General features: G+C 63.3%; 2 protein-coding genes across 2 annotated transcripts in view; one reads left to right on the top strand and one right to left on the bottom strand.

Moving 5' to 3' along the window:
* The window catches only part of EVPL (envoplakin), a 16599-nt gene extending 16339 nt beyond the window's left edge, over nucleotides 1-260 (top strand). The window contains exon 20 of the mRNA XM_004693392.1: nucleotides 103-260. Within this exon, the coding sequence (XP_004693449.1) occupies nucleotides 103-260 (158 nt within the window). The remainder of the gene's footprint in view (nucleotides 1-102) is intronic.
* Nucleotides 261-3838: 3578 nt separating this feature from the next.
* Nucleotides 3839-9816, bottom strand: part of TEN1 (TEN1 CST complex subunit) — a 10825-nt gene continuing 4847 nt past the window's right edge. Inside the window, exon 3 of the mRNA XM_004693391.2 lies at nucleotides 3839-4267. Coding sequence (XP_004693448.1) covers nucleotides 4050-4267 — 218 coding nt within the window. The 3' untranslated portion in view covers nucleotides 3839-4049. The remainder of the gene's footprint in view (nucleotides 4268-9816) is intronic.

Genomic DNA, 9816 nt, shown 5'->3' with positions numbered 1-9816 from the left:
CCGCGCTGAGCGGCTCCCCGAGGGCGCCCGGTCCACCCCCAGAGCCGCGGGCAGCGGCCCCGCCCTCCTGTGTCTAATAAACCAGGCCTCCTCCCATCCGAGAACGGAGAACTGACTTGTCTGGGGCGCCTGGGTGGTTCTGCCGGGTGCGGGTGCGGCGGGGCCGGGGGCGGGTCACCGACGGCCGGAGACGGCCCTCCCGGGGCCCCCGCGGCCGCTGTCCGCCTCCCGCTGCCAGCGAGTCCCCGGGGCCCCCGTGAGCGAAGGACAGAAGTGCGTGTTTCTATTTCCTGCCCCACGGCGGGGCAAACCACCGTCAGCTCGTGCCAGGGACGCGGGCCCATCTTCGGAACAGCGCCCCACTTTTTCACCCCAAGAAGACCAGCGTGGGGCGCCCTTTCCCGGGGCCTGCGGCTTGGAGGGCGGGCGGGTGGAGGACCGGGAGGGCCTGGGCACAGGGCAGGCTGCCCGCCGTCCTCGGCCCTGCTGTCCCGGAGCCGGGGGACCCGGCTGCCCCACGCCCCCTCGGGCAGGGCGCTTCCGTGCCCCGCGTGAAAGGGCCCCGGCGAGCCCAGCAAACGCACAGAGACTCGCCCATCTGCTGGCAGGACCAACCCGGGCCCGGCCTGCCGACGGCCGGTCCGAACTCCGTGGGGCTTTGCTCTCCCCACAAAGGTTCTGCCGCGTGGGTCCCCGGTGCAGGCGGCTGGGCCGTCGCTGGAGCGGGACTGAGGCCCCGCGTCCCCAGCTTCTCCGTGCAGGAACCTCCAGCACAGAGGGCGGGGCCTGGGGGGAAGTGGGGGTGGGCAAGGGCTGTCCTGGCCAGGCCCGGAGGCTGGGGCCGCACCGCAGGCCTGCCGTGAGGGAAGGAGACCCGGCCGGGGGGGGGCCTCGGCCTGGGGAGGGGAGTCCCCCCGCCGGGAGCGGAGCAGCCTCCTGGGTGCCGGAGGGCTGCTTCTGGGGGCGCCTCCAACCTGCGTACACCTGCCAGCCAAGAACCCCGTCTAGGCCAGCCCTGAGCCACCCCGCCCCCTTCGGCCACGAGGCCAAGCCTGCCTCTCGGGGTCCTCACTGAGGATCCCAGGCCCCGCCCGCTTCCAGCTGAGCCCGTTGCTCTCTGTGTCTCAGAAGTGAGGGCCAGCCTGGCCCAGGGAGCAAACTTGGGGGAGGGCAGGAATGCGGAGGCCCGGCGGCCAGGGCGTGCAAGGACCGGCGCCCTGGAGCAGCCGGGACGGAGGCCGCTTGCGAGTGTGCTGTGTGCTGCCGGGGCTGGGCCGGGCGACGCAGCCCAAGGCAGGCGCCCTCTGCCCTGCTGGTGCCCGGCGCCGCAGGGAGAGCCGTGGCCGAGTCTTTGGCCACGGCTGAGGCTCTGCCAGAGAGGGGCCTTGCGGGCCTTGAGGCCCGGGCGAGGCGGGCGAGACAGTGCAGACAGAGGGACCCTTGGCGCAGCCCAGGCTGCAGGGAACAGCCTGTCCCAGCCGCCTCGTGGCCGGGGAGCAGAGGCAGGGGTGGGCCCGCCCCCGAGAGCGGATGGGCAGGGCTCAGATGAGGCAGTTTTGGAAAATTACTAAAGACTCAGGGCAGCTGGGGGTAAAAAAACAAACGGCCTGCATCACCGCGGAGTCGAACTTTGGACCGACCGGGAGAAGCCTGAGGGTTGAGCAATCAGCATCACAGGCCAGGCCAGGTGAGTACAGGGGTCAGCAGTGGGCCCAGCTGGACTCAGGAACCAGCGTCTCATAAGGGGGGGACACTGGGCAGCAGCTCAGCCAGGAGGCCTGGCCGCCCCCTCACCGGACCCCATCACCAACAGCTCCTTGTCCTCTGGCCCCAGGCTGGGCACTGCGTCCTCCAGCCCCTTCCTGACCTTATAGTCCGGCAGCTGGGAGACTCCTGGCCACACCGCTTCGCTGGGTGTCCCCAGGGCGTGGAAGATACGAAAGAGCAGGTCGATCTCATCTCGGAGTCCCCAGGAAACCGGCCCGGCGGGCCCCCTGGAGTGGGGCGGGGAGGGGGTGAGGCCCGCCTCACAGCCAGTTAGTGCTGGGCCGTGGTAAGGCCCAGGCCTCTTCTGGCACAGGCCACTTCCTCTGTCCTTAGCCAGTGCCAAATGCACTTTAATCCACAGTGACAGGAAGATTAGTGCCCCAGCTGCTCCCACTGGGCCTCCAGGGGCTACGTTCACCCCTCCCCGGTCTCTGCAAAGATGCAGTTGATACTCCAGACATCCACAGCTGTCGAGTAGAACTTGCTGCTCACGAGGCTCTCGGGGGCGTGATACCAGGGGGTCACCCCCATGGAGCTCCTTCAGGGTGGCTGAGGCCGTCTCTGTACCCCCTTCGCCATGGCACCTCATGGGTATAGGTGCACAGAGAAACCCCAAAGGCTCGAGCCAGTCTTAAGTCAGCCAGCCTGGTGGCCCCCAACTCACTGATGAGTAGTTCTGGGGCCTCAGATCTCCATGGCAAAAACCCAGCCCCTGCAGCAGCCGGAAGAGGTAGCTCTGGGGGAGCCAGCCGAAGTGGCTGGGCAGTGGGGGGGCAGCCGTCGGTCCTCCCTGGCACCCTGACCGGCTGCAGGGGCAGTCGGAGGCCGGGTGGAGTCCGTGGGCCTCTGGAGGCCCTGGCTGGGGAACTCAGGCACCAGGTACAGCTCTTCCCCTTGTGTGTCACGTCCAGCGGCTGGGCAGGGGACCCCGTCAGGAGGCAGCTTGGTGGGCTAGGCCGGTCCCCCCGCTCCTCCCCCGATAATGCTGGGGTGCTCAAGCTCTTTGAGCAGGGAGAGCTCCCTGACAGCGGTGCTCTGGACCCCTTGGTCTCTCTGCAGGGAAGGAGGCAGGAGCCGAGAAGGGACTTCCGACGGGGCCCCGCACCCGCTTGTCACTCCCCGAGACCCACGGCTGCACGTCCAGGGTCCCCCTCGAGCCCAGGGCTGAATACAGAACCCCGAGATGAGGGCGCGCTCGGGCTGGGTGTGTCGGAGCCGTCCCAGCACACACAGGTCCGGCCTGGTTTCCTGAGGACCGCGGCGGCCCGTCTCCTTGGCCTTATCCGCCACCCCTAGGTGCCCTCTCCAATCTTCTCTTTCTTCGGAACGCATCCCTGTCCCAGAGCTGCCTGGGCCCCCCATCCGGCGCCCAGAGCTTGCTCCAGCTTGGGTGGGACACCCCACGCCCCTCAAGCGTCCCAGCGCCCCAGGCCCTCCGGCCAGGCCCCCAGACCCCCTCCACCTGGCTGGGAAGGGGCTGCCCCCCAGCCAGCCCACAAGGCAGGCACCTCCAGGATCCTGCTGCCGGCCCACCCCTCTGGGCCCAGGAGGAGGCCCTGGGGGTCCTTGGAGGGGACAGGGTTCGGCTGGGGGCAGAGCTCAGGGATTGGGAGGGGCCCTGCAGCCACAGCCCTGCCCTAAGTCGCAGGGCCAGGGCAGGGGCTAGGCTGGGCCTGCTTGCAACACTCAGTCTCCTCTGAGGATGAAACCTTGGCCAGGGCGGCCCGGGCCCTGGGCCTCCCCGCAGCCCCACTGCCCAGAATTCACCGGACCCTGAGCTCCTGCTGCCGGCACCGCAGCCAGGCCGCAGCGCCCCCTCCTGGCCCCTGCCGGCGCTGCTCCGCCCGCACACATCCTGCCGCGCCTTTATTCACCGGCACCGCCTTAAAAATTTTATTTATTTATGCAGACAGAACTGCAGAACAGGCCAGAGGTGCAGGGGCGGTGAGAGGACTCCCCAGAGACAGAGCGGGGAGCAGAACAGGCAGAGGGACGAAGTCCACTGCTGAGGGGAGCAGCGGGCGGTCAGGAGAGGTCTGCCGCGCCCTGGGGGTCACCTCCGGGCCAGGGATTGAAATCCCATCGAAGCGGCTGTGGCTGGCTTGCAGTGTTGTGTCACCACCTGCTGCGCCACAGGGAGAGCCATCAGCAGCACCTTCTGGAATATTCCATGGCCGCCCCGAGGCACAGCCCCAGCACCCCTGGGGTCAGTCTCTTGAGGCTCCTGGCAAGGGGAGTGGAGGGTCGAGATCCTCGGGTGAGACGGCCCGAATAAGCAACCGCTACTCTCCAGCTTCAGCAGGGCGCTCACTCGGGGAGGCCCCGGTGTCCATGGCGCCCGCATGGCCAGGGAATGCGAGCCCAGCGGCTGCCTCGCCCCGCTGGCCGCGGGCCCTGGCTCGCTGGTGCAGCCTCTGCGCCCGGATGGCTTGTTCCAACAGAGACAGGTTCATTCCTTCCACGCAGGTCAGCACCCGCGCCTTCACCAGGGCGCCTCCACCTGCAAGACACGGCGCCGAGGCGCTGGCAGGGCCGGCACACACCAGCCGGGGCCCCGAGACCCCCACGCCCATCTTGACGGATGAATCTGACAGGGAGCAGGGCAGCTGGCCGACCTGAGACCCGTGAGCCTATGACACTCTGTAGGCACACGTCTGAAACTTGGGGGGCAGCCTGAGACCCCACTTCTCAGGAAGGAAGACGACTTCTGCCTCCCTGCGTCACCTGCGTCCCTGCTGCCTTCCCTGCGGGTCCCGAGAGCCGGGGTCAAGGAGGAGTCGCGATCTCCATCTGTGGGTCCAGGAGAATCGGGGCAAAGAGAACCCCGTGTTTAATACATCCAAGGGGAGAGTCTGGCCTGACAGCAGAGGCCCGGCAGAAGTGCGCTGACCCATCCATCACAGAGGGGCTCGCCAGGTGACATCACACCTGGGCTTGCCATGGAAGAGTCTTACGGTTTAGTGTTTTACTCCTGTTCTCTCTGCCACCAGGACACACCGATAATGCAATCAGCGTCCCAGGACACTGAGCTGACTTCTCTTGGTGCCATTTTGAGGGAGAGGTGCTCATTTAGGGGGTCTCTGAGTCTCACCTTCTCCCAATCTAGGTGGCTTTGTTGATGTAACTCAGCCTGGCGCAGAATTCAGTGTCAGCGGTGGTCCCCACCCCAGGAGGGCGAAACGCACTGGCCCCAGGCTGACAGCCCTCCCCGGGACCCCTTGGCACTCAGCACCCTCAGACCGCTCGACTGTCCGACCCGCTCTACCCAACAGGCACCTGCCTGGACTCCAGTGGACCTTCCCTCGGACACAGAGGGCCTGGGAGCGCTCGCGAGACAGCAAGACGCCATGGGGCAGAGGCCCGCCAGGGAGCACCGGGCAGCTGGGGCTGGCCAGAGTCCCAAGGCGCCAAGTGGACATTTCCGCCTCCCTGAAGAAGCGCTTCTGAGCTACCCGCCAACTTGGGGAACTTTCCTCCCCTCGCCCCGGAGAAGCCTTCCCTCCAGATTTGTATCACGGGACTGTTGTTCCTGGGAGTGAAAACAGCTGTGAAACTGGAAGGGATTCTGTTAGTCTGGCTGCAGAAGGCCTGTGGACGGACGCAGGGGAGGAGGCAGGGAGTCATGGACGAGACAGCTGGGGAGACCACCACTCGGGGTGTCGTCTTCGAAGGTAAAGAGCAGACGTGGAGAAGGCTGAGTACACAGCGCAGCCAGGCTGGGTGAGCAGAGGCGGGTTTCGGCCCACAGGTGGCCGGCTGAGGGCCGCTGGGGGTGGGAAGAAACCGCATCGCTGTGCTGTTTTGATTCTGAAGCGTTTTCAGCGCTGTGTCCGGTGGGAGGGAACAGTCGGGGCCACTGTGGAGTCCGCGGGAAAGTGAAGGCCGGTGCAAAGGGCAGGCCGGCCATCCCCACGCAACCGCGCTTAGATGGTCATACTGGCCTCGGCAAGCACAGACGATTGCAGAAAGATGAGGTCGGCCCAAACTCTTCCGGGAGACTTGCCTTCTCAGCCCAGCGGAAAGCGCCCGCTTCTCAACCAACTTTGAGCAGAGCTGCACGTGGCCAAGGCCTGGCGCAGCAAACAGGAAGGAGCAAGCACCTCAGGGGAGACCCCCAGGGGAGACTTGAGTGCAGAGATTTGGAGAAAAGCCGTGTCCTGCTTCTCCGTGCACTCTGTGTCCCGCAGCTGACCAACACGCGTCAGCTGCGTGCAGTTTCTTTGCTCCTAACCAAACCCGCAGCCAAAAGAAATTAGCTCCTTTGTTCTCAACGCTGCCCCCCAAGTATTAAACCTCTGTCCCTTTCTTAGATTTATTTCTGCATACAGAACTGGGGTATAGACCAGAGGTGCAAGGGGAGTGGGAGGCTTCACCAGAGACAGAGCGGGGAGCAGGACAGGCAGGTGGAGTAAAGCACAGTGCTAAGGGGAGCAGCGGGCGGGTCAGGAGAGGTCCGCTGCACCCTGGGGTCCCTCCCTGGCCTGACCGAGCTCCTGCTGCAGAGGCTGCGGCCAGCGTGCAGTGCTGCGCTGTGACCCTGGAGCTACCAGGGTCCCTTTCTTAATCGGGGAGGTAAATTCAGGTCTACCCCCCCAACACCCCCAGTCAATTAACAACAAGCCCCTCCTCTCCCCCGGTCTCACTGCAGTCTGCCCCGTCCCGTGGAGGGATGAGAGAAAGCCCATTTGCCCGGGAACAAGCCCCGCAGGCCAGGGAAGCGGCTGGGGTGTCACAGGGAGCCCACTGCACCAGGCCCGTGGGAGGTGAGGTGTTTCTGAAAGGGGCAGGGCGGGGCCGGACTAGGGCGCCTGCATGTCAGGCTGTGGGAGAAGCAGGTGCCCGGGACACCTGGGAGGTCTCCAGGCAGTGCCAGGGCCCCCGAGATCAGACTGGAGCCATCAAGCCCGGGGCGCTCACAGCTTTGACAACTTTCTCCATCAACAGCCGGGCGGGGACGGAGGGTGGAGGCCGGAGGCCAGGTCCTCAGAGCAGTGCAGTGAAACCTGTGGTTGGAAAATGAAAGACGGCCGGCAGCTGGGCCGCTGGAGCGGAGGGAAGGAAAGGAGAAAGCGGCGTGGGAGAAAAGAGAGGGTCCTGAGGGGCCGAGGGGTGGGGCAGAGACGCGGGGCGCGGCTGCAGTTTCAGGGCGCAGAGGACTGGCGGTTCCGGTGTGAGCAGGGCCCTGGCGCAGAAGTGGGCCAGTCAACCTGGCGGAACTGGTCGGCCACAGGCAAAGGTGTGCGTGAGGAGGGGCCAGGGCGCAGTCAGGGCCCACTTAGAGTCCTGGGCCTGCGGCTTGGGGGTGTTCGGCCGCTAGGGGACTGGGAGGCGGGGCTGTCCCAGGAGAGACAGGTCGGGGGGCCAAGGCATCGGGGAGCACAACACAGGGTGAAGCTGGGAGGACGGGAAGGGTCAGGGGAGGGGGCAGAACTGAGGGGACTGAGGGCAGCCCTCTGCTGCCAAGTCACCGACCAACCTGGGGCCCTGGGGCTCAGGAGCAGAGCTGGGGAGAGGCACCCCACGCCTCCTCCCCTCAACAGGAAGCCCTCGGGCCCCGGGGTGGGCCGAGAAGGCCTCTGCACCACCGTCCTGCCTCTGCGCCAGCGGGAAGTTCAGGAAGGCGAGTCCAGGTGGCCGCTCCTCTGACCTCAGGACGGCCATGGCCGCAGGGCGGGAAGCAGAGCTGGGTGACCCTTGTGTCCCCAGGACGGTGGGGAAGCAGCCAGCTGTGCCCCTGGTGGGACGGGACTTGGGGCGCCCCCTTGCCCTCACCCTCCTCTCCCCAGTCTGCTGGGAATGAGACTATTACTTTGAAATTAGAAACTGCATGATTTTTTAAGGAAAATACAGACTGTGACATAGGAGGCAAACAGCCAGTGCTGAGGGTGAGTTTTCGGGTTCCACTTTTCTGGGGTGATGTGGGTGGGGGAGTGGCGAGCTTCCAAGTTCAGTGTAGCAAACGCCTTCTGTGCCCTCCTGCTGCCTCACCGCGGAGCGGGTCACGGGCCTGCCCGGACGTAGGTGACTCGCCCTGGACTTTGACCTGAGCGCTTCCAGGTGACTGCTGACAGGGTTTATTACTTCGAAGAGGCTGTTCAGGGGTAACTGGAATTGAACCATTTCTCCTACACTTATTCACTGCAATTCTATTTTATTATTTATTAAACATTTATTTATGCACACAGAACTGGGGTACAGGCCAGAGGTGCAGGGGTGGTGAGAGGATTCCCCAGAGACAGAGTGGGGAGCAGAATAGGCAGACTGACTGTAGCAAACTGCTGAGGGGAGACAGCAGAGGTCTGCGGGCTCTGGGGGTCACCTCTGGGGCGGGGGTCAAGCTCGCACTGAAGCAGCTGCGTGACCAGGCGTGCCGCCAGGGAGGGCCCCTCCACACATTCCCTCATCAACTAGTGACCGCGGTGTGCAGCCCATACAGAAAAAGACAAGACACATTCAAGAGGAGCGGCAGGCTGGTACAGTGGGTGGAAACAGTTGCCAACAGCGTCCAGCACATTCCAGAGGCCGACGGCCACAGCCACCGTAGATGCCGTTTTTAAAAAAGGAAAGAAGGAGACTTAGATACATAACCTAAATGCAGTGGAGGATCTTGGTTTTATTTAAAGACTTTAAAAAATTTATTTATGCATACAAGAACTGGGGTACAGGCCAGAGGTGCAGGGATGAAAGTGGGGAGCAAAACAGGCAGATCTACTGAAACACACTGCGGGGGAGCAGCGGGGAGACAGATGAGGTCTGCTGCGCCCTGGGGTCCCTCCCTGGCCGGGGATCGAACTCAGGCTGCGGTGCCTGGAGGTTGCTTCACAGTGCTGCGCTTTAACCTCTGTGCCACCAGGGAGAGATTCTGGAGCTGGATTTGAACTAACCTGCTGTAAAAAGCCATATTTCTGGAGGCAACAGGGGGAGTGAATTAGGTGTTAGATTATATATTAAGACAGGAAATTAATTTTGTTGGGTATTTACAGGTAAAATGAAAGAGCATCTTAAGTTTGCTTGTCAATACATCAGCAAAATGAAGAAAGGTGGGTGGGAGTGACACGGAACAGAGGAATGTGAGCTGATCCCAGCCGAGGCTGGTGCCTGGTACCTGCAGATTACGCTACATTCGTGTTTGAGATGAAAATATTGATTTAAAAACTACAGGTGGGTTGACGTTAGACTTTAAAGGCTTTTTCCATTGTTCTTCCCACAGTAATTCTAGATGACCATGGCAGGTCCTGCCATCACTAGCCACTGCCCCCTCTCCCATGGGAGTCAGAATGGAGGGACCAGGGGCCCTCCCTGGTGGTGCAACAGGTTAAGCACAGCACCATGAAGGCCGCAGCCGCTTCACCGAGCATTTGACCGGGGGCCAGGGAGGGACCCCAGGGCGCAGCAGACCCCTCCTGTCTCCCCGCTGCTCCCCTCAGCAGTATACTTGGTCGATCTGCCCGTTCTGCTGCACCTCTGGCCTGGACCCCAGTTTCACATGCAGAAAGAAAGAGTGGGGACCGACCCGTCAGACACTGGGCAGTGGGCGCCAAGACGCAAGCAGAGGTCGCGGCTGCAAGAGGAAGGCCCCGAGACTTGGGCTGCAGTCAGTGGGGATCCTGTGTGTAAGGGGCCTCCGTCCGCAATCCCCCTCCCAGCACCTCTCGGACCAGTCATGAGGGCAGGAGCTCTGAGCCTCTGAGCGCCAGGGCTTAAGCTAAAGATTAACTTGGTGAAATCAGGTGCAGATAAGTAAGCGCCATTTAATTACCTTCTCCACCTACTCCTCCCCGCCCCCCCCACCCCTGCATTTCATTTTCTGAGTGTTGAAAACCGCTGTCTGACTTGCAGACAGTGAGTTGGTGGTGTGAGCCAAGAAATGTAAGCGTTCATAGGCTGGAGCGCAGGGACAGAAATTTCGAGAAACTACCCCAAAGAAATGACCAAAATATGGACAAAGATTAGCAGACCTCAGACGGAAGGAGACAGACGGACAGGCTGACTCAGGTGTGACGGACAGCCGGAGAGCCAGCCGGCACTTTTTCACTCTTCACACACCAC

This window comes from Condylura cristata, unplaced genomic scaffold (genome assembly GCF_000260355.1).
Source record: "Condylura cristata isolate star-nosed mole 26May11 unplaced genomic scaffold, ConCri1.0 scaffold00038, whole genome shotgun sequence".
Lineage (NCBI taxonomy): Eukaryota > Metazoa > Chordata > Mammalia > Eulipotyphla > Talpidae > Condylura > Condylura cristata.
This window is presented reverse-complemented; position numbering and strand designations above follow the sequence as displayed.